This window comes from Melospiza melodia, chromosome 9 (genome assembly GCF_035770615.1).
Source record: "Melospiza melodia melodia isolate bMelMel2 chromosome 9, bMelMel2.pri, whole genome shotgun sequence".
In the NCBI taxonomy this organism is placed as follows: Eukaryota; Metazoa; Chordata; class Aves; order Passeriformes; family Passerellidae; genus Melospiza; species Melospiza melodia.
The window spans coordinates 6,177,504-6,202,188 of record NC_086202.1 but is presented as its reverse complement, the minus strand read 5'-3'; the positions used below and the strand labels follow the sequence as shown (position 1 = coordinate 6,202,188).

The 24,685-nt window shown below is 37.7% G+C and overlaps 1 protein-coding gene across 5 annotated transcripts; it reads right to left on the bottom strand.

The window, feature by feature from the left end:
* Positions 1-155: 155 nt before the first annotated feature.
* On the bottom strand, positions 156-16,337 carry FAM204A (family with sequence similarity 204 member A). 5 transcript variants are annotated; one of them, XM_063163120.1, is made up of 8 exons: positions 15,975-16,332; positions 15,561-15,872; positions 14,573-14,663; positions 14,025-14,058; positions 13,366-13,465; positions 11,579-11,668; positions 869-975; positions 156-519 (listed from the first exon to the last, which is right to left on the bottom strand). In XM_063163120.1, the coding sequence occupies exons 2-8, from the start codon at positions 15,792-15,794 to the stop codon at positions 468-470; spliced, it is 708 nt and encodes a 235-aa protein (XP_063019190.1). In that variant the 5' UTR covers positions 15,795-15,872; positions 15,975-16,332; the 3' UTR covers positions 156-467. The 5 variants fall into 5 exon arrangements, with proteins under 5 accessions (XP_063019190.1, XP_063019189.1, XP_063019191.1 ...); XM_063163119.1 differs by having other exon boundaries at positions 13,366-13,468; positions 15,975-16,329; XM_063163121.1 differs by lacking the exon at positions 14,025-14,058 and having other exon boundaries at positions 13,366-13,468; positions 15,608-15,872; positions 15,975-16,337.
* Positions 16,338-24,685: the final 8,348 nt, after the last annotated feature.

Below are 24,685 nucleotides of genomic sequence, written 5' to 3'. Positions count from 1 at the left end.
AAAAGACAGGTTGGGTTTGCTCTTTATTTAGTGTCTTTCCCCACCTTACAAGTAGAAAAGAAGTACTTACTGCATTAAGTCTGTGTAGCCCCAGAAGCAAACATACCCCTCTCCTCACACCCACACATTATAATTGCAGTACAGCACAGAACACATTTGGACCAAGAATTTTATTTCAACTTCAGAGAATTCTCTGCCAGACTCCAAATTCATCCTGAAATGTATTATCTTTAAGTTTCATATCAAGGAGGAAAGTTTAACCCAGTATTGATATTTAGATAGTATTTTTGCTGTATTATTTATAAGAGAGTGACAAAACAAGACAGTGCAGTTTAAAAACATTAATATAAATACTAAGCATTTGATGTGTTGTGTTCTGGGGGGTTTTATGTTTAGATTTAATAAGGTGCCCACAAAAATTCTTCAAGTAACAACAGGTATTCGACTCCTGAAGAAAACAGGATGGACTACATGTATCCCATGTTGCTTTTTGTTTCCCATCTTTTCTTGGCTTCAAATCTGAAACAGAGCACAAAATCCACATTAGGAATGATGAGAGTATGTGTTTTAGGTATTTAAGCACGTTATTCTTAACAACAACAAAAATAACTTATTTTTAATACTGTAATAAAGACATGAAGACAAATACAGCCACACAACCACCACTTTATTTTTGATAAAGTCTCTGTACTTAAGTCTGATACACTCCTAAAAAAGCCCAGCAAAACCCAACAAGGTTAAACTAAACAAATTAGATTAGCACAAGCCTATTTCAACTGAAAAAAAAAAACATTTAACTAAGATTGTATTGTACACACTTAGTGCCAATGAAACCACAAATGTTTAATTCCATACTCAAATGACTTACCCCCAAGCAAGCTTCTTTTTCTTTTGAGCTTCCTGGGCAGCCTCTGCTTCTTGCTTGGCTTTTACAAAGTTGCGGCAAGCGGCAGCTTTGGCAATTTTCACACCAAGCTAAGACATGAAAAGGAACAAAGGAAAACTGATTAGATGCAAATGGCTCATATGAAATTTAAGCCTCCCAAATTACTTGGTCTGATATTGTTTCTCAAAATCAACAGATACTAAAATATTTCAAATATTAGGCTGATGATGCACTGTAAGACCGGACAAACAAGAGTGTCTCTTGAGGGGAACACAAAGGTGTAGGATCCTGGGGCAAGCAGTTCTTTTTCACCAAATCCCTCATTTTCAAAACCAAAACCCAAAGGCAACAGCTCACTGGATCCTTTTGTTTGTTTGTTTCATACAGACAGATATATCCAAATATACAGTCTCCATTATCAGGACCAGTCTTGCTCAGATATGCCAACACAACAGAATTGGGTGTGTCCTTAGTGTCTATCTCCACATTACAAGCTTTTAGACTGCAAGGGTGTGATATGCCAGCTTTCCATGTAGGTGAATACCACATCCATAAACTGATGCAGACTGTGAGAATTAAGTTCACTTTAGTGAATGTGAAGTGCAGGAGGGCAAGGCAGGGAAGAGTAATGTAAAAAAGATAGAAGACACAGTGAACTATGACCAGTTTATTTCCCTTAATCAACATTCATAACTTGTAGTTAAATTTTGTGGTTGCTGCCTTGACTTGACATGATTTGTGAAGGAATTCATTCTCAGAAGTTACTGCTATTCTCCAAGACAAGCACGCAATTCATTTACCCCAAATTGCTACAAACTGATGTGGGCAAACAGGTTTTCCTTCAATCCACACCCAAACCTCCTGAAATTTGCAGACAGTTATATCCAGCAAACTGGATATTCTAAATGTCCCCCAAAATGCCATGGGGGCATCAAAGAATGGGAGACCCAAGGGGAAGAACACTCTTTAACACCGTGGCTGAAGTTCCACTATTCATGGTAATACACTTGGATAATCTGCAGCATCTATGCAGACAAATATTTACTCTGAGAAATGCTTTACCCAGGTAAGATGAGAGGGAACTCCAGAACACATCTGCAGGTGAAGATGCACTGACATTTTCCACAACTATGCCATCAAACACACAATAGGTAGGTGATCATTTTGTTAACAAAGCAAAAAAAAAAAAAAAAATCCAAACCAGCATCACAACAAGCTCTTCTACCTTATGGTCCTCTAAGGGTTCAAGAAAGAAGAAAGGAGCCTTTAAGGAAAGGCAGCAAGCACAACTCAGACTGTGCTTTGTTTGAGGCTCTAAATGCTGCCAACACAAGCAGACAGGAGCTGAGCATAACAGTTTGATAGGAAAATAGATATTTTCATAAACATACTATTTAAAAAGGAAAAACTGAACAAGTGTCTCACCCAGTATTTGCATGTGTTATAAGATCCTAAATATGTACCTTTGGAATCATCATCATGCACAAAATATTGTGATCAGCTACTTCAAAACTTTTATATTATCTATGTAATTTCCCCCTGAGCATTAATGGTTTTTATTAACAGTAATTCAATGCCAACATCTGAACTGCTAAATTTCAGATCAAAGACTAAAACATAACATTCTTTTATTTGCATTGTCACTTAATATTTAAGGACAGCTATTAACCTTAAAATAATTGCAGAATAAAAATGCTTAAGAAAACTCACCTAAAATATTCAAAAAATGTTTACTTTTAAATTGAAACAGGAGTAATTATTAGTTTAAACAATACAGCAATCTGATGGCTGAAGTCAGTCAGCAGAACCGTGCCTTTATTAGAGGTATTTTACCTCCTAACACACTTGAAAATTAACTTTTACTGTGTGATGAATAACAGAATCTCCTTAAAATATATTCTAGTGGCCTACTGAGCACTTATACACACAGAAATATACACAAGGGAGCTCTAAACAAGTGCTGCAGAAAAATCTTTTTATCTGCATTTTCTGGAAGACAGAATGAGTTCTTCCATCTTTGAAAAGTACAGAAAAAATGGGATAATAAGAGCCTCTGCAGTGTATGTGGAAGTAAATGCAGAAACATTTTGCAGCATTGTTACAATTTCTAGGCTACATAGTCAAATTTTCAAGATATGAAAACAAATGTTGCATATAAACATACACAAACATTTTAGTCAGATTAAATGTCTTCTGCTCCCACCCAAACCCAGACATACATCTTCACTCCCTGCTCCCCCCCATAAGAAATCCATAAAAGCTTGGTCAATGGATTTTACATTAAAAAAAAAAAAAACATACTAACATTTCAGGTCATCAGATAACTCAATAAAATACAATCTTAAAAGAAGTAAGAAAGCATGAATAAAAATATATACAACAATTTCTTGTGTAGTCAAAGTATCAGCATTTTCCATATAGAACATCCAATATTTTGCTGCATTTTAATTAAGGTGTCTAAACATTATCACAAAGAACTGCAAATTGGTCAGAGCACGCAGTAAGGAAAATTAAGCTCTAAAGGCTTTTTATCACCATATTTCAGGAACCAAGGGTGTAAAATGTTCTAATTTGGGATATATTAAAAGCCATAAAAGGTCTTTCAAAAAGATTAATGGTACTTTGCTTGGATTTAAGATAAGGGCTTTAGCTGGTTGGAAAAGCAGGGCCCTGGCTAGACCCTTGAGGCATTCATCTTTACAGCCACTTGGAAGATTTGTAAAAGCGTCTGCATAACCTCAAGCAAACGCACTGCGACATTTTTTTTTTTTAAATTCCTTTCAATTTTACAGGTTTAAAGTGTGTAAATCATACTGGGTAGTAAAGCTGATATAATGGTTCATCCTTGTAACACTATATATATTTGTACTTTGAGACAAACTTAAAAAACAACTTAGTTTCGACAGGGCAAAGCCCTTTCCATTTGGAAGTTGACCAATAATCATGTCAAATATCTTACTCTAGATGTTTAATGCAGCATAAATGAAAATTTCCTACTCATCTGAAATTGTTACCTTGTAACAAATATCTGAAGCTTTGCTTCTTTTTTGAACACTTCCAAGGCATTTATTTAAAAATACCAATTATCATACTTTAACTTTTTGTGGAATAACAGGTCTCTATGAAAAATATTTATGCCACTCTCTTTTGTTCTTTAATTAAATGAAAACAGATGTTTTCTGAAGTAAAGCGGAACCATTACTGGAGTACTTAAAGTGTTAAGGTCTTTAATTTTTATATCAGTTTGGTCTACAATTCCTGATTGTCTTTACTCAAGCTCAACATTAATGTCAAGCAAGTTACCTAGGAGACGAAAGAGATCAAAGAGACAAAAAACCCTCAAATGTCTGATTAATCAAGCCTGCAAACAGCTTATTTCTTTTAGCCTGCATGCAAGTATGAAAATGAGATTCTGGGAGCCGTACATTGTGCAGATTTGTTCATTCTTATCAGAACAAAGCCAGCGGCAGCTTATTTCATGGATCATTGGCACTGTCATCAGTGCTACACAGAACGGGTGACAGCTCCTCATTTTGAGGCTTGAACAAAATTAGCAAAAAGTCGGCACAAATTAGCCTCTCATCTTTTTAGTAATATGACATTATTCATTTACTTTTTATCCAATTTTTAATTTTTTCCTTGTCAGCTATCCCTTTCTAGTGTTTCTTGCACAGCATCATAAAACACTTTTAAAACAAGCAAAGAAATGGCTGAAGTTGAAATAGAATGTAAAGTTCAGGCAGAAGAGTAAACATTTTTATTAAGTTGCAACAGAATCTACTGTAACTTCCAGAAAACTTCCTTGCAAATCAGGACATTTAACATTAAATATCACAAAGCAAAGACTTGCCTTTAAGATAGAACTGTAAAATGTAAATGCTGAACGATACAAGTACGAGACAACGGAATCAAGAACTGCTCCAGAAATACTGAGGTATGAAATACAAAATATTAAACCTACAAAAGCTCCAACACAACATCTATATTCAAACAGGTCCTGAAATATCCTGTGATCATAGCAGAGAAGCCAAACAGCCTTTTAATATAGTGTTACAGTTTCTCATCAAATATGAATCTAGTTATTTCAGGCTTGCCTCTAGCAATGATTTTCTCCTTTTATGTTATGGAATGTTATCCATTGCTGACGTATATAAAATATATAAAGCAAACAAGAATACCGAGTGGATTTTGCAGTGAAAATTGTCCCCTTTCAATGATGTGCTCAACTTCCCCTTTAAAATACTTTGTAATACCTTTGTTGTATTTTTATGCTGTGTATTACAACACAGCATAATATTTGGACACACATTATATTTGGATGACACAGTAATGGAGCAAGGACAGGAAACTGTTCTAATATTAAGCTCTTTGCTAGACTTAAACATTTAAATGCAAGTAACTTCCTCCATTCACGAGAAAACACAGCATTAAAAAATTAACCATAAGCTGTTAGATGCTTTACAGAGCCCCCTTATAACAAAGGCAGTTTTAAAAAAAGAACTGTAGTACTGTTTTCAGCAATTTCTTTATCTCTGTTCTTCTAAGTAAGAAAGCTTATTAACAAGCTTTGAACTTAAAATCACATTTACAATAATGTGCCATCAACAGTTTTATAAGCTAATTAGAAAAAAAGATTAATTAATGACTGGCTGCTAATAAAATGGCAATCATGAAGAAAGAAACCAAGGGTGCTAAGCTTCAACTACCACCAATTAAGAGCTAATTACAAACAAATTATATATGTGTTTTGCTGTGGGCTTTAATTTACTAAAATGGTTTTAATTAAAAGAGAAAACATGCTGATTAATTGAACTGCAGAAAAAATCTACAGTATAAACTGTGCTTTGTCTGTCTCTTTAATTAGACTTGTAACATCTGAAATCTTTTTTTAAGGTTTGTTAAGGAAAAGATATACATAATTAAGGGAGCATAAGAATGTAATTCTAGGTGATAACCCTGCCATGTTCCAAAGGTTAAAAGAAAACCACCTCAATGAAGAGGAGTATTTGGAAGCACCTTCACCAAGGTAAGAAAGGAAATCCTTCACAGATAAAAAACCTCTTTTTTTTTTTTTTTTCCTTTTTTTTTGGGGGGGGGGGGGGGTGAGGGGGACAGTTCTTCCACAACAAGAGTTCCAAGTTAATTTGTGCTTGGTTACACTCCACATAAAACTGCACCACTTCAGGTACCTAAAAACGCTGAGAAATTGTGAATGTTGCACAGAACTTTGAAATTTTATTTTACCAACAGAATAGCATCATGTACTAACTCCTGTCCATCTCTGACAGTAATGTCATCACAACCAACCATTTCCTACCCAGATTCTCTCATGGAAGTTTCCAGAATGGTTCTCAGCAGTTATAACCAACAAACTGCCTTGTGTACTTCCCTTTCTAATTCATATGACTAAAGGCTACTTGCAGACAGGAGACACTAATTTGAGCATGAGAAAATGGTCAAAACTGATGCATCAAATTTTAAAGCCAACAGCAGGACTGATCTTGCTGTAACATGAGGATGATATTCCAGTGAATAGCCAATTAATTTCATCAATTACAACGCAGATCTTTCATTTAAGTTGGAATAAATACCAGTGTCCCCATAAATTGCAGCTTTTTAAGTCTTTCCCCAAAATGCCAGAAGACACAAAGCCAGGCACTCAGGAAGTGCTGTCAAAAAGTCTGGGGTATTTAGAGACTGACATGTGCTGCAGCAATTTAGCACATTAAATTACAAAATATTTTAGAAGTTACTTTTGACAGGTAAGTCTAATATGGTCAAGATGTGTTCAAGTTACAGTCCTCAGGCTAATGTGTTCTTAGACAATGTGGCACCTGCCTACCAAGCAGCTCACACAAAAAAAACCCCACCAATATGTGCAAAGTTTGGGCTTTAGTCAGATTAGTTCTCACAGTATTAGAGCCATAAGAAATCTGTATTCTGCATTTTGTAGAATACAACCAAACCATGATTTGAGCACAAAAACACTAAGAAAAAAACTCTTTCTCTAGGAGGAAAAATATATGTAAAGGAGTGGTGGTGGGGAATCTTTTAAGATTTTTTTGGTTTACCTATGAAAATTTTTACAAGTATCACTCCAGATTGAAACTGATTTAAAGCAGAGTGAAATTAGCAGATATCTGCACATACCATCCATTCTCAAAGGGATAAACACATCCAGCTATTCACAGTCACAGTGCTCTAATTTATCAACATTTATTCTTTAAAGAAATCTAGGTGGATTCCCACTAAAGCAGTAGGAACAATTTAATTACATCTCAAGATAGAATTCCAGAAAAAATTTTCACAAAGCATTAAGAAGTTGAGATAATTCCAAGTGTCTGTTCCCAGCTCCATATCCCAAGAATCTGCTACTATTAGATCTCAGCTATCCTACCCTAAGGCACCACCAAAAAAATCTTGTAATTTCTGCCCAGATAAATGTTCACATGTGCTTTATTCTCTTTCTAACTTTCATTCTAAAAGGCTCAGATTTTTTTTTGGTAACTCCTACATTAACATTTCTATTGGCATCACTCAAGTTAAATAAGTCATCCTTAAATGCAATGTTCAAACAACAGCTTTAGGTTTGCCAGGCCACATCTGAACAGCACAACTATAAAACATGAAGGACTCTGCCCATGCTGGAAGCCCTGGAATGTGATAACAAAGACAGCAACAGGATTACAACAATAAACACTAACTGTGCATATTGTACCATGCACACTGCAATGAATTGTTCATTTTTAATACTAATAGTACTGTACTGAAGGCATTAAAGAAATAATTCAGTCTAACTGTGCTTGAAGCTCTACAGTGAATTAAGGAGTATGACCCACTGTATTATTTTGCTGCTCAACACATTTATCAAAGCAGTGTTGATCTTGGACACTGTAATTTCATCACAGCACTGAGGTGCTCCAGCCAGAAGCTGAAGGAGCAGAGTTACTGAAGGCCTAAATTATCCTCTACCACATAATGCAGAGATGCCCATATTTTTTCAGGAAAATCTTCACTTGTGTATAAAATAATGAAATCAAGAACTCCAGGATCACCAGACCTCTCAGGGAAGCAGAACACTCCACAAGAGAATGCACCGTGGGGATGGCCACAGGTAGAGATCTGCTACCCTGATGACTGACAGCAAGAGACAAGGGGTAACACTTGGCAGTGAGGTTTGTCCAGAGATTAGACAAAATATTCAGCAGTGTAATACATACAGTTCATTTTTATAATAGAAATGCAACTGCCAACAAAAGAGAGGGAACACATCAGCCAGTCCCAAAAGCTACATATGAATCCACCCATGCAGCCACCAGTAAATACAGCCTCATGCAGGAGGTGCTCAAGTTCTAATTCTCACTCCAAAACCCTGAATGCTGCTGGATTGAGAAGCTTTCTTTTAAAATCAGGAAAAGAAAACAACAAATATATTACCCAAAGGTTCATCTAACCAGTGCAGCAGCAGCATTTTCCTTAAAGAACCTGCAACAAGTTCCACCTGGAAACCTGAAGACCCAAAACCTTAAAGCTGAATCATTTAGGTTTTTAGAATGCAAAATTCCATGATGCACTGACAGCTGCTAGATTATGCATATTGCCTAAGTCATCACTGATTTTAAATGAATCTGATTTTAAAAAACCTTTTCTCACTGTGTCACGACGACAGGATATTGACAGCATCATTTTGACATTCCTTTGCTTTTTTGGACATGTTTCTACCGTCTATACTCATCATCTGTTTATTTTTGGCTTCATTTTTCTAAATACTGAAGCTGCCCTATCAGTTTCACAGGCTTATAAATGTTATACATCAAAAATTAGTTTCACTTATTAAGGCAGGAAACGGCTGTAAGAACTCTGGGATCTGTGCCTCAAAGCAAAAGCTTTATCAGCAGGTTCCAGTCACTGCTTCTTGCAAAAGAAAATGGTGCCGATTAAAACCCCATACACCTGATTTCAAAAAGAACACCTACCCACTGAACATTTCTCACATGGCTGCAAGGGGGGCTGCACCCCAAACACCACACAGCTCTTTCTCACACACTCTCTGTCCCCAGCCCTGTGACACCGCTCAAGAAAAATGAAAACGATACATAAAGAGATGAAGTTGAGATAAAAGAACAATAATTCATCCACTTATTACCCCAGACTTCAGAAGGGGTGCACTTCAATACAGCCACAGTGCAGTTCCACAGAGCTGTGCTGCATTTGGAAGTTAGAGGGATACAAATAGCCACATAATTTAAAATTAACTCACTTCTTAGAGGCATTGTGTATTAAAATAAACATTTCTGTAAACTGCTAAGAGAAGAAAAGTAGCAACTGAATGAATACAACATGAAAGCAATATTTTATTAAGTGTACTTGTGTACAAAACAATGACTGTTCAATCAGCCTCTTCCATAATCAAATCCTCTTTTTATAGCTCTTCACTGAAACAGTCACTGTTAGAAGAATTTCCTTAGGAAAAAAAAGTATTTTAAAAGCTCCATTAAAAAAAAGCTTCTGAAAATCACAAAGCAAAATGAACCTTGCAGTGAGCAATGGAGCACATCTCCACAAGAGCAGAGAACCCCAGTGAATTCACATGGATTCTGCCTCGACAGAACTCCTCATGAGAGATCAAGCCAGCCATTTGAGTTTTTCTTCTTTCAACATATTATTTGTTCAGATAAACCCACTTAACCAAAACCAAGTCAAGGCTGTGAATACTAATAATGTTTCAAGCATTTTGTTTTCAGAATTACAACATGCTAATATTTGAAAGTCAACAATTTGGAGCTAATGTTCCACAAATAATAATACACTGCTGGAGCACCTGGGATATGCTAGATGTTGTATAATCCCATGGCTACCAAAATCAGATAACAGTTTATCATAAATATTACAAAACCTTAAAACTTCTTACATTAATTTGTTTTTATAGTCAAACAATTTGCACTAGAACCTCAGTATGTTTTATTGATTACAATACTCCAACCACTTTAGAGGAGATGGGATAATGACATTTGTGAAGGAGAACAGCAAGTGTTTTTCATGTTGTACACATGAAAGGTAATGGAACAGTCAGAAGCTGGTCAGACTTGAAGGGAACATCAGGGCACAATCCTACAACTGTCAATAGCTGTTATCTTTGCAGGCTGAAGTTTTGTGATCACTGGTGACAAGGCAGATAAGAGTCTAGTCATTAGAAACTGCCCTGAGTGACTAAATGGAGGAGTTTAATGATTTTGTAAGAACACTCACTGAGGAACAGTTACTTTTACCCAACCTCAGAGAACCTTAAGAACTGTATTTCCCACTTCAAAAGCTGTCTGTTTTTAAAGTCATCACAATATTGTAATACATTGCATGAAACAGATTTAAAACTGCAATTTTACATTAAAGCTTAGTTTAAAACACTGTGTTTAAGAAACATGTAAAATATTTGTATGAGAATGAGAAGCAGCTAAAATTTGTCTTTGCTTTCCTAATCCTCTTCTAATACCTTTGAATTTTGCAAGCATATACAGTGGACAGAAAATTGCCATTACCTTTGTGAAGATGGAAGAATATTCAAGATAAAGGAATGAAAGCAGAACATTATATAATTATTTTTAGTATAAATCTAAAAGATTTATAGTTTAAATCATACTACTCAAATTACTTTAAAAAGATCATTTTTCCACTCACTGAAATAGTATTTTTTTTTCTTACCTGGCTTCAAAACTGTTAAATGATTTTATTAACCTAATTTTTTCCTCTGCATTTTCTCCCCTATGCACAACTAGCAGTGGGGAAAACAGCCTCTGTGGACTTCAGCTATTTTTACTTCAGCTGCTACCACTTACCCTATGTGCACAAATTGAATAATTTCTTAGATGAAGTTACCAGAGCTATCTGATAAATTCCTCACCAGTTTTAAGTATTCACTAAGACCTCTACATACTGATTTTTTCTCTCCCACTTTTGTGGCAAAGAGAGCACAGCTTTCATGAAATTATTCAGCTACACCAACTATCAAGACAACATCTTGAAAGAAACTGTGTTACTTTGCACTTGGTTTTAGGTATGTATTTATACACTGAACAATTATGACAAGGAGAAAAAATTATCCAACACAATTCTAAGGCTACAGCAGTAGTACAGAGAGACAACCATCTACTCCCATTCTTCTTGAAAATTCTTCCAGCTATCAACTCCTGACCACAAAAATACACAGAAAAACAAGTATTGGCACCCAGCTTGGGGTTCATATGTCCTTATTTGCTCTAGGCTTGCTAAATCTCTACCTGTCTTCAGGCTTCCCATGATCATGGGAGAGGTAATGCAAAAAACCAAATTATGAGGCACAGGGAACTGAGAGGAAGGGAACATCCTACCCCTGTCCTCCTGGCTTGCAACATAGAGAAAAAACAAAAGCTCCACACAGATGACCAGACCAACTCCTCTGAGTTGTGGAGTGAGCAGCAAGGCTCTAAAGCAAGTACTTGGGACAGCTCACGGATATATTTTCAATTCTTAAACACAGCTACAACTGTCCAAGCATTGCCAGATCAGCAGCAAAGTCTTGAAATCACTGACTGAACCTGCTCAGGAAACTGGAAAGATGCTGCAAACAACCTTCAATGCTGTTCTACTCATGACACTCTCAGTCCAGATGTGCAAAGCTAAATGGCCCCTCAGAGTTTTTGTTAACAGCCCACTTACCTCACGAGTGGCCAATCTGTCACTCAGCTCCTCAGCCTTGGCAATGTCACCTTCAGCCACACACTTCTCTATGCTCAGTTCCAGGCCAGACTAGGAAAAAAAAAAAAAAAGTAAATGCCTCTAGAACAAAAAGAACATATTTAAAGGGAATACTTCCTTTCTAAAAATATTTCTTTCATAAATTCTTTAAGACACTGCACAAACCTGTAATTTCTATGTACCACAAATCACTCTGGCTGTGTATTGTAATGGACAGTATAATTAAGAATTCACTGAGAGGCTGTCTGAGCACAAATCATTGCATTAGTTCCACCTTATGTGCAGGATAATACTATAGGTTAAAAAAATTACACGGGCTAGTTTATGCCTGTCACAATAAAATTTCATCTGAAGATCTGGCTTATCTCTTCCATCCCTGGAGCTTTCTAAACAAAATGTGAAATATATGTGTCAGGTAACATGAAGAATGGCAATTACCACTGTATCGTTACAGTTCTAAGATCTTATCTCTACCCAAAAACCAGAGTTCTGGCACAGAGCCACTCCACTGTGCTAATAAATTAAAAATTCTAGCAGCCCTATGGAAAACAATGAGAAAGCTTCAGGATTTAAGGGTTGTTTTCTTATTTTCAAAGGTAAACATGACTTGTTTAATGGCAACATTTAAAAATAACACAACAATAAAAAGTAACCATGTCCTGGAAATTACAGTTGTAAATTTCTGATGGAGTGCAAAAGGATAGCACTGACTTCAGAATTTCACCAAAAAACTCACTCTCATAACAAAAGATAATTTACAGCCTCACTGATTTTAAATATTAGTGAACTAAAGAAAACACATTTGACAATTCTGTAACATAGACTTTTTAAGAGATAAAAAGGAACAAGCTAATGGAATTCTTGAGAAACAGTGATCTGCAAACACTGCACTTGAGTTATTTCAGGTGGAAGATGAAAAAAAAAGCACAATTGGAAGTTGCAGTGATGGCAAATTCTGTTAAGATGCCTCTTCTGAAAATAGCAAAGCATATCTTCCACTAGTAATAATATCCCTGAAATTACAATGAAACATCTGCACTTTAACACTTTGGGCCTCATTCCAGATCTATCCTGACCACTTCAATGACAACTAAATAGTCACCAAAGATAAGAAGCAAACAAATCTTCAGGACCTGCATGTAGAAACTTACTTTAAGAAAATTAAAAATACAAGAATTATCAAAAAGGAAGCTAACTGAACATTTCATGTAACAGAACTTAACAGAGAACTTCATAAGAAATATTATAGAGCCAACAGCACTGCCAGAAACTCCCAGTGTAGTGAGATTCTTAACTAATCCATTGTGTGTGCCAATTTTTCAGATATGACTAGTCACACAGTAATATTTATTAACAGAATTTGTTATGAATCCAGTCAAAATGTATGCTAGGATTGCACCTTTAATTCTTGTAGCCACTGGTGCCAACTGAAGAATTTATGGGACACATTTTAAAGTTAAAACACAATGAAGCAAAACAAAAGGAAAAGTCAAACAATGCTTATGCAGTGTTCTGTCTCTCACAACAGGAAAAACAAAACCAGACAGGAAACAAGCCTGGATACAGTCTTAAAAGAAAGCACAGCCACCATTCAAGGACATTTATTTAAAAAGCTCACAAAATCATCCTTCCTCAGAGCAACTGTAGCATTTACCCTCAGACAGCCTCAGTTTCATTCCTATCTCAGTTAAGGACAAGCTCTTTTACTGCCAAACACAAGCTGACACTGCCCTTGTAATAACAGTCACCTTTTGTGGAGCCCTGCTGTCCACAGGTGATTCAAATCTATCATTGATTCCAAAGTATTGTGTAAGTTCCTTCCATTTGTCTTCATTTTCCAACTGCTGACTACTAAAAACAAACAAACAAACAAGTCATTGCTATAACCACTTTCCTTTCCACAATTTGTAATATCCTTTTCAAAGCTAAAATAAACTCCTCCATTTGGCAGACGTAGCCTTTTTACCCATTCAGTTTTTTAAAAAAGTGAAATTAATTATTGCTCCCCCTTTGTGTAAGTGTAATTTCACAATCTTGAAAGCAAGCTGGTAGAATCAAAGAACCATTTAGGTTGAAAAAGTTCTTTAAGATCAAGTCTAACCATAAATCTAACACTGCCAAGGAGGAAATAGAAGGGAAGGAGCAGGCTGAACAGGAGCTTGTATGAAGGAAGTAGGAAGAGCATTAAGTCTATTAAAAGTTACATTAAATGATACATTTGTGGAGATTTTGAAAATCAAGCAATCACCAGTACAAATTCAGCCTGCCCAACAGACACATTGAGCAAATTTAAAAGATAATTTACACAATGCTCAAAGCTAGGCTTTGGCTATGAATGTGGTCAGGCTTATTGTAAGTTTTGCCTGCTACTAACAGACCTCAGGTAATCCCATTGACCTGGTTATACCTCTGAGCCACTTCATCGCTCTTTCTCTGCTTTGCTAAGGGGAAAAAAAAAAGAAAAAAAATCCAACATTACACAGTGATACCCCACAGCATCCAATGAAGTTAACAGAGCTCTAATTGGTCACATTTCCTTTGAAAGATCAACACACAGGGATTTTTACCCAATGATCATGTGGATTTAAACCACCCAGCTATAAGAAACTCCTCAAATATCTGTGAAGCTTTAACCAGAATGTGCAAAACTTTTGTAGAACTACTGAAATACACTTAACCACTATAAATCAGTATTAATTAAGTTTTGCCTCCTTTTAAAGGAGAGAAGAAATATATTACTTGCATTCCATGTAGCAATCTGTCTACAACGTCACTGCAACCTTGCAAGTGATGCATACAAGCAGAAAAATAAAATCCTAGATAACAGCTAGAATACAATTCTTCATTTTAAAAAAAAGACACAAGAAAGAAAACCTCAAACCACCCACAAAACAGCATGTATTGATACTAATTTAATTGGAAAAAAATAAATTCTGTTAATTTTTAAAATAACACCTTTTCGGCGGCGCTTTCTTTTTCGGCATCTGTTTTCCTCTCTCACTTGCATTTTCATTTCCTGGTGTTTCTTCTGAAGCTCCACAAATTTCTACAAGATTATGAAAAACCAAGTCAGTACTTGTAATTTTCCCCCCATTTTTGAGAAATTACATAGAGACATGTATAATTACCCACAGTGCCTTGTGTTACCTGCTACATCCCAGCCTATAAATCGAGACCATGGGACGCTGATGGTGTTAAACTGGAACTGGTGCAAATATTTCATCACCTCTCTCTGACTCTGTGCCCTCCCTACATCCCAGGGCTGTTCAGATCTGACAGTTCTCCCATGGGATGTGACACAGAACACAATTCTGCTTTCCTGAGCTATAACATGGATTTTTATTGCCTAGCTGGTAGTTTGTAATCCACAAATTAGTGACAGCATGGCCCTTGAACAGCAGGCTACCTACAAGGACTGAGAGGTGAAAGAAGGCAACTATTTTTTGCCAATTCTTATTTTGAATCTAAAGCCTAAAACATATTGTTTTGTTAAGGGCTTTTTGTTTTCCCCAGTCTTTACATGCAACTGCAAAATCAGGAGGTTATAAGGAACTCTTGAGTCTGAATGTTTGCAATTAGCAAGCAGCAGGGCACACCTCCCCTCCCCAGGCATGAAACACTGAGCTGTAAATCCTTACCAATGCAGAAAGCACCTACCAAGCAGCTCAGAGCCCATAAACCACTGAAAACACAACTTTTATACAACTGTATAGTTATGACAGCTCCTTGCTGTGCTTTCAACCACCACCAAACTACCACCTAACTACTTCCTAAATTCCTGTTCACCTTGCTTCAAACAATCTAAGGTTTGTATACTCAGATCATATTTAACCCAATTTCAGATCTGTATATTGACTATTCAACAGTTAATTACTTTAATTTAAAAATCAACCATTTGAGTACATTGCATCATGCTCATTTGGAGACCAGTAATGATACATACATTCCAGATATTTACAGAAACTCCAGGAGGGCACGTTTGAAATTCACCTTCTTCATCTGCCACTGGTACAAGAGGTTCACTGCTGCCATTACTTTCTTGTCCAGTCCCCTGAACTCTTTCAGTATCTTCTTTTGCCTCTTGCTTTGAACAGGAATCAGGTGATTCGTCTCCATCATCAGAACTCAGATCAACATCACTTTCATTCAGTCCTGGAGGCAACAGCCCACTCCACATCTTCCAGTTTATATAAAGTCCAAACTATTTCAAGTCACTGCAAAGACACCAGGTTACCCATCCCAACACAAAAACAACCTGCAGAAGAGAGAAACAGAAACAGCAAAACACGTCATCAGAAATATTTTTGCTTTTCCTACATGTTTCAGATAAGCACATTATAAAGGTGCTAATACTTACTATTGCAGAAAGAAGACAACTTGATCACAGAGGCTGAGACTACTATTTTCACCACTCCTCGTCCTTTAAAGTTGTGCCCCTATGCGTTTGCTTACAGCTCCTTTTAGTTTAGGGGCGACACTGCAGCAAACGCCTCCGGTGCCTCCTCAGGGGCAACTTCCCGGGACCGCAGAGCCGCCTCCCCTTCCCGGGCCCCGGCAGGGGAGAGCCGGTGCGGGGAGGCGGCAGGCCGGGGAAGTGAGGGGAGCCGAAGAGAAACGCGGCTCAAGGCCGGCCGGGGGAAGGCAGCGGGCTCTCGCCGTGCCCCGGTGCCCGCGGAGCCCCCTCAGCGCCGCCGCCCGCGGCCGTGTTTACCTGGCCGCCATCTTGGCACCGCCGGAACACCTCGCGCGCCGATTGGGCGGGGCGGCGCAGCCAATCAGCGGGCGCGCCGGTCGCCATGGCAGCGGGGCGGGGCGGCCCGGTTGTCCCGGGAGGGGCGGGGCGGCCATGGCGGGCAGCGCCGTGAGGGCAGCGCTGTGAGGGGAGCGCTGTGAGGGGAGCGCTGTGAAGGGGGCGGCGGGGCTGCGGGGACGGCGTGTGCTGGCGAGGGGTTGTCGGAGTCTCAGAACCATTTAGATTGGAAAAGGCCTCCCAGATCCGTGTCCAGTTTACGACCCAACGCCACTGTATCCACCAGACCGTGACACCGGGTGCTACATGCAGTCTTTGCTGGCGTCACCTCCAGGGCTGGTGGCTCCAGCACGTCACTGGGCAGCCCAGTCCAATGTTGTCACCCTTCCAGTGGAAAAAATTGCTCCTAATGTCCAAGTTAAATCTCAATTGATGCAACAGAAGGCCATTTCATCAAATCTCTTGTTCCCTGGGAGCAGAACCTGTTGCCAGTGTGGCTCTAGCCTCCTGTCAGGGACTCAGAAAACGATAATGTCCCCATTGAGCCTCTTCTTTTTCCACACTAAACACCCCCAACTCCCTCAGCTCCTCTTATCAGGCTTGAGGTAGTTTCAGAAGAAGGACAAGCATCAAGTTGTACAGCAATCCTTGCTGCCATAAAGGAATTTGGTGTCTCTTCCAACAGTAAACGTTGTAGTTAAGCCACACCAGAATGTTTCTGCTGGGACAGAATGATGAGGGTCATACTCTTCAAGAATCCTTACAAAGTTCCTGGTAATGCCTTGGATTGATGTGGTAATGAGAAAACCACAAAAATGCGAAGTCTGTGCAGAGCAAATCTCTAAGATTCTGTTACACTTTGTCCTTTCAGCTTTCCTAGGTGAGGCAGACAACACAGGTATTTGGGACCAGCCTGAATGTGATTCACCAAGAACATTTTGCACAGAAGGAGCAACGGGAAGGGAGGCACAAGGAAAAGATGAAGGGACAAGGCTGACATCACCAGCACTGAAATGTGTCTGAAAAACAGGAGGTTTCCCATCTCCCAAATAATCTGTGAGAAGATGTACTTTTGAGTGACAGTGTGACTGGTTGAAAACTCTATCTCAATATGATAATGTGAATTTTGAGAAAGGAATTGCTGACCCCAAACCACAGCACAACCCAGTTGTGGACAAACAAAAGGGGAATGAGAAAAGGGCAGGGGTTATGAAGGTGGATAATTGGGAATATGGATATAAATAGGGATTTTTTGGTTGATCCCAGCTTCTGGGATTGGCTGTGTATGGAAGGAAAAACTAAATGCTTTTCTCATGAACATAAATCAGATCTTCAGATTGTTTTCCTTTTATGCCATAGTTTTACATCCTCAGATTCATTTCTAAAATCAATTAATTCCGTAAGTAATCACTTTTTCATGAACTACATGTAAATTTCACACTCAGCTTGCTAACTAGATTTTCCTCTCATCTGGGAAATCAATTTTTAAGAGAGTTATTTTATTTACATTGAATAATTGGTTGTATTTGGTACACAGATAACTGGTAATTAATAACTGTATTGATACTGGATATTCATTGCCATTTGTTCTAGTGAGTTGTTAGACCATTAGGCTGCACGATATTTTCTTCATGTGACCCAATTTGAACACACTCATAAAATTAAAAGGTTTGTGACATCTTTATGACCTGTAAATTTATATGTTTGGTAGGGATACATTTTCAGAAGGCAAGTTTAATTTCATTACACAATTTGTATCCAAACATCTTGCTCCTTTTTTAGCAATTTGTAGCAAGAATGGCACTGGTGGTGCACACAAATGAAGTACTCAAGTATCCACATTAACTGTATTTTATAGTTACAAATTAAATGTTCTCATCATTTTAAAAGCCACATTTTCAGGGTAATCTCCAGTCCTCCCAAAAAATAATTCTGACTTCTCACAGATTCTTCCATAGGAAAAATGGTGGCAAGGGCTCCTGCTGGACTTTCATCAGTCCAGAAGTGTTTGTATCCACAAAGTGCTTGGTGGAACTACAAAAGAGTTTGCTGGCTACTTATCAGAATTTGCAACTTACTGCTGGGTTTTTGTGTTGAAATAATGTGTAAAGTCTTTTTATCTGCAGAAGAAAATAGAAGGCAGCACAACCTTGTGACCAGCCCTGATGTCCCTACATCAAATTTCTGAGGGCTGCTATTGTGGCCAACACTTGATTCAGTGTCGACTTTTTCTGATGGCAATTTTCTGTTCCCCATTGAGCAAATATTCAAATAATCTGATTTATTTCCTTTTGGTCAACTGATCTAATTTCCTTTCTCACTTGAATTCCTGTCCTGGAGACTTGCCAAGCAATGACTCTCATGAATGAAACGAGTCATGCCTTTGAGATTCCTGTGGAACATCAAACTGGCACACCACAGTAATTACAGCTCAGATATTTCTGATGCTGTTATTAAAAATGACTTGAACTTTAGAAGGAAGGACTGCTGCAATTAAATGTAACAACAGGTTTAATTTGAATCTTCCAGGATCTCTATGATTTGTCAGGTCCTTGGCGATTTTTTTATCCATCTTTATCTCTTCCTTTCCCTGCTGTGGGATATTTGCAGACACTACCATGAGTTCCAGTTCTGATAGTGTACTTTGTCAGATGTATTTTGGGTTCTTTTTGAAACTCTCTTCATGAGTACCATCACAGAAGTGGTAAGAGCTGTCAGAGCCCAGAAAAGCTGGAGACTGTGTGTGTGCCAGGTCCCCATGGCAGGTTCTCACAGTGCAATTCACATTTTCAGGCCAACTGTAGAACACACTGAAGGCCTGAACCAGTTCCTTGGATACAGGTTTGAAAACATGTTTAACTAACCACAAATACTCCTTACATACTTATTTCCACAAAATATACACAATTTCCAAGTGCAGAAATGAAATCTACTCCAGCATAAATGTTCCATTATTATCTGTTTTTTAGCAGTAAATGAAGACATAAGAAACTTTTTCTTAAGCAGTGAAATATTCCATATTTCTATTCTATCCTTTTGAAACTGTGTTTTCAAACTGTGTCAAAATGATCAAGAACTGGATTCTTCTTTAAACATAATGGGAAGGCCTTATTGTATTAGCAGATTACAGTCATTGTGTTAGTATACTATCTACCTTGTATTCATTTTTGCTAACATAATGAGAAATTTTTCTACCATGGTTGTATTTAATACATGGAAAGGAAAATTAGTATGATTTGAAAGAGAGATGTAAAGACAATATAATAGCCTCTGAGTTTTCTTTCCTAAACTTTTAATTTGATGCTAACTTAAAATATACTTTTTATCAATCCTTTGAAATAGTTATAGTCAAATGAACATTTAAAGTCAGTTAAAAGGTTTACAGATGGCTTTTTTCCCACATACTCTGCTATATAAGATCTAAGCAAGTCTGCCCAGATGTTTCTAAATTTTCTTATTACAGTGAAGTACATTACTGATTAATGTAGCATCAAGCCCTGAGCTTTAATGAGAATATTTCATGGCACCATTTACAATGTCCTTGCTCCTCTGAGGTTTGCATTTTGATGAAAATTCTGACCACAGGATCAGAAAGAAATCTCTGTGGTTTAAAGCATCAGCAGCCCATGAACAACTTGCTTTGTCTATTCTTTAAAAAAGGAATTTCTACATCAGTAACACACAGTGGGTATTCAGGGAGGAAGTAAGACCTGTTCAAAATTCCCCATTGAAGCTTGGAAGATCTGTACTAGGTTCCCATTCTTGCCACAGGATTCCTGTGAGGAATGAACAAGGTATTTTCAATTTCAGTGCCTCTCAAGTGGAAGAGTTCTCATCACTCTTGTCTGTTGTGAGCATAAACTGTGAAGGTTTTGAGCCCATTTGGACTCCAGGGCATCAGCAGAGTCTGCAGTGGATTTCAGAGGGTCAAGCCAAGGAACAAATTAATCTTGCAGTGTAGGTCTACAAAAAAAAGTTTAAGCACTTCAAGGTGCTGATGATCTGGGTTCTCTGGAATGAGTTTTTTGCAGAAGGCAGAAGCATCAGTGAGCAGTTGGAGATGTGCCCATACCAAACTCAACCTGACTCATCTGGGTCCCATCCAGGGCAGGAACTGAGGGTGTTAAGTTCACTTAGTTGTGCCACAGCATTTTTTCATTCCTTTGGGGTTCCCTTGGGGCATGGGGACTGTTGTGTTTTCTGACCTGACCCCTCTGCTGCTGCATTTGTTATTTTGAGTGCAGGATATGTTTTATGGAACCTGAATCATGTAATTCACTACCATGTGAGGGTTTTCACCTAGCACTGGACAAATTTCATTGATCCAAATATATCAATCCAAATTTTGTTGTAATGAATGCAAAATCTTTATGCTGGGTTGGGATCTTGGATGCATTTCTCTGGAATAGAAGAGAAACATCCTTCTACCATATCACCAAATGGAGTGGCACCTGACTTTTCTTACACAGAAGGGTGAGAAAGCAGTTTTCTTAACCTCTCAAAGAATTTTGCTTTGTATATTAATAGATGTTGTTTAGAAGTACAATAGGGAGTGTTACAGCTCATGTGGCCCTCAGATATGGAGCTGGGGCACGCTACTTAACCTCTCCTTGGCTTAGTCTGTGAAACAAACAACACTATTTTAACTACTTTTCAAGGATATTAGATAAAATTAATTAGTTTTGTATTTGTACTGCAATAAAGGTCTATATAATTGGAAAGTCTTATAAGCATCTCAATCGTTTTATTTTTGTGTTGATTTAACTTTGAAGGGCTAGTTTTGTTACTTTGTAGTGTATTTGAAGTGTGCTATTGTTTCATTTTTATAAATAACAGCTGATGTTGGAAGCTCCTGTAACAAACCTATTTAGTCTCTGTGTATGCCAATGCCCTCTACTGGTTTGAAACACAATCGCTCAACAGAGGGTATTGCTGTTCTCCTTTATTGAGAAAAATGTAATATTTAAATTATTTTCCTTTTGAGAGCAGTAGAATTTTGGTTGTGTAGCCAGGCTTTGTGAAGTGCAAGAAGCTGCACCATGGGCAAGCTGACACTTGGGTGACTCTGGTGCTACACGTGTGATACTGTGCCAGATTTTTGTTGCCTTCTGTGTTTTTGTTTCGGTGGATTTGCTGCTCTTGCTGTGAAGGCTCATAGGTAGCAATCCTGAGAGGGAGGAGGACACACACCTGAGGTTTGCTCAGTGCAGAGCTGCTGTGTAGATGTTCCCTCAACACAATGGCCACCACTCTGAGGAGCCTCTCTGCTCTCCAGCCTGGTCCAGGCCCTTCCAAAAGTGCGGGGTGGTTGTGTTGACAGGCTGTGATATAAACAACCCTTGAGGCACAGGAGCTGCAGAGGTAATGAAGTGCCTTGAGGAAAAAGTCTTAACTATCAAGGGATGGATCCACTCCCCCCTGCCACAAACCAGGGGTCACGTGGCTGGGAATGTGTATCCACAGATAGTGCTGCCTTCAGAGAACTCTACTTACAGGTAAGTAACTCTTCTTTAAAGGAGGTATCTTTGTGTGGCAGACTGTTTATGGGAGCAATTTGAATTGAACTTTAAATGAAAAAGGCATATCTCTGTAAGTGGTAATAATTTTAGTCATCTCGCTGTGGCTAGGGGTTGTGGAATTCATTAGCACAGATTAACATATAAAGTGGGTGAGATATCTAATAGCAAACGTAGAGGTTTAGGGACCTTAATTCATCACTGAATGAACAGCGTGTACAGTATTAGGGACTATGAAATTTTTAATTTACACAAAGTGTCCAAGAATATAGGGAATAAATTTAAACCCAAAACAGATAATGGAGCTGTGCCCTGCCTAGCTGGCAAGTTGAATTGTTTTTACACTGAGTGAAGAAAGCTAATTATCCCAAGCACAAGGAGACTGCTAAAAATAATAAGATTATAAAGAATAATTTGCTGATATAATTACAACAAAATTGGGTACACACAATCGTCAGATACATGTATTGCTTGACCTGGGCGAGAAAGTGAAATAAATCCTTCCTCTATAGCCTTCGTAAATTTGTTTTTATCATCTCCAAGTGGTGTTTGCACAGGCAGCACAATTTGCATGTGTAATGTGGCTGTACAAATTGACAACAAGTAAATTATTCAAGGAAATAGGCTGGTCGTGGGTCTGAACTATCTCGCAAAGCCTATTCATTTTGAAGAATCACTGAGACGTGAAGCTCATACATCAACCATTTTCTGACAATCCTCAGACTTATTGTCTCCTAAAATGTCATTATGGCTATTATTTATGAAGCTAATTCATTTATTAATATATATTTAACTCTGACTTGTCATGCACCTTAGCAGGCATTCTGTGCACTGCATATTTTTGAATAGATGAAAGAGTTTTGCATGCTTTAATGATTACTGTAAGCTGCTATAGATTTATAGAATGCAGCTTTATTATCTACTTGCATTAATACCTTTTTGCAACTTTTTTTTTCCTTAAGGCCATCAAATATAAATGGCAAATGACATATCCAAAAGATTGTATAAAAAAAAAGAGATTTTCTCAGAGTTTGTTGAATTTTAGAATAAAATGAGGTAGCTAACTGTAAAGGCCTAACTCGTTTCTAAGAATCTATAATAATTATGTTGATTTTTTGTGTATTTTGCTGAAAAACATGGAATAAATTACATAAATTTAGATGTTTACTGTATTTTTCTCTTTGAGGACAAGTGGCCATCTTTTGATTGTACCAACAGAGGGAGTAGAGTTTGAAGGGGGGAAAATGTAGCAGATGGAAAATAGATCTGTTCTGCTATAGTATACATATAATATAGATAATTTCCCTCATATAGAACACTCCTTAGGAAGTGAACAGCACAGAGAGTATGGATTATGAGGTTCTTGTATTTTTTCATCTTGATTCACTTATCTTTAGGGCATATTAAAAGACATAGGGATCACAGTAACCCTTTCCTGACATCTACACAATGTCAAGAAACTAAAAATTGCAATCTGCTATGAGAAACATATTTGAGGTAGTTCTAAATTTTATTGCACACACAGAATTCAGATTAAATTTGCAATTATAACAAACTGCCTAATTTAAATGCATAGTTAATATGACTCTATGATCCATTTGACTATTTTCAAGGGGTCTATGATCACAGTTGGAGGTTTCTGGCCTGACTTGGAAGTTATGAGCTCCTGCTTGTGAGGCTGATATCACCCACAGGTTTGATAGGTCACTTGGTCCTGCTTGCCCAGTGTTTCTTTCCATCTGTAAATTGAGAATCAGAAGCTTGCCTTGTTTCCTGATGGCACAAAGGACTAGCACGTAGGGGTAAAAGTACACTCTGGGTAGAGTTGTTCTTTAATATTAAAATTAGGACTTGTCATATTTTTCACCTGCTCCTAGGATGTGCCAGGTAGTAAAAGCCTGGGGATTATGTTACACCATGGGATGGACCAAGGAGGAATTTAAAACTCTGTCATTACCTTTCCATCTTACAGAGCAGGGCTCTTCATGGCCAGAGATATTTCACCTTAAACAGAAGACTGATAAAAGTTTTCACTATCAAGACAAGGAATCTTTGTATAACAAAGCCTATAGGTAGCATGAAGGTCTTTAAAAGCTAATTTTGTAGTGGTAAATACTATAGATCTTCATACTGGAAAACTTATTACTTTGAATTCTTCAACTTTTTCAGAATGTGAATAAGAACACAAAAAGTTATATAAGAGCAAACTTAAGTGACCAAAATAAGGGCACTGTGAAAATCCAACTCAATCAAGGGCAAAGCAAGTCATGTGGTTCTGAGTATATGTGGTGAATAAATAAGGCTTTTTCATGTCTGGATGTCAGTAAGAATAATAACTTTCAGTGCTTTGGAAATAAAAGCTTATGTTTTCTAAAGTATTCTGGTACTTGCAATTTTAGGTGCCTGCCTTGAGACATCTTAGAAAGTAAACCCAGACTTGTAGAATGCTGTTTTTAAGTGGAGCCATGTCAGGTGATCTAAAATTGCCCTATGGTAACTCCAAATGGTTTAAAATTGAAAAAGAAATGCCACATTATTGAGCCTTTGGAGCTTAGATATATTTTGCCACTTCAAAAACTCCCAGTATAAATATTGGTTGGTCTTCTAGTCTGACATTAATCATTCAGTAATCAATGCCTTGATGGTTTTTGATCTTGATGGCCAGTTTCACTAAGAGAAGAGATTCCAAGCTCTCTGAAGGCTTGTTGACTGCAGCCAGTTAGAGACTGAAATTAATGCTACCACTGAATCAATGTGGAGGGCTGATTTTTAGCATATTTTCTGTTTATATTTAATAAGAAT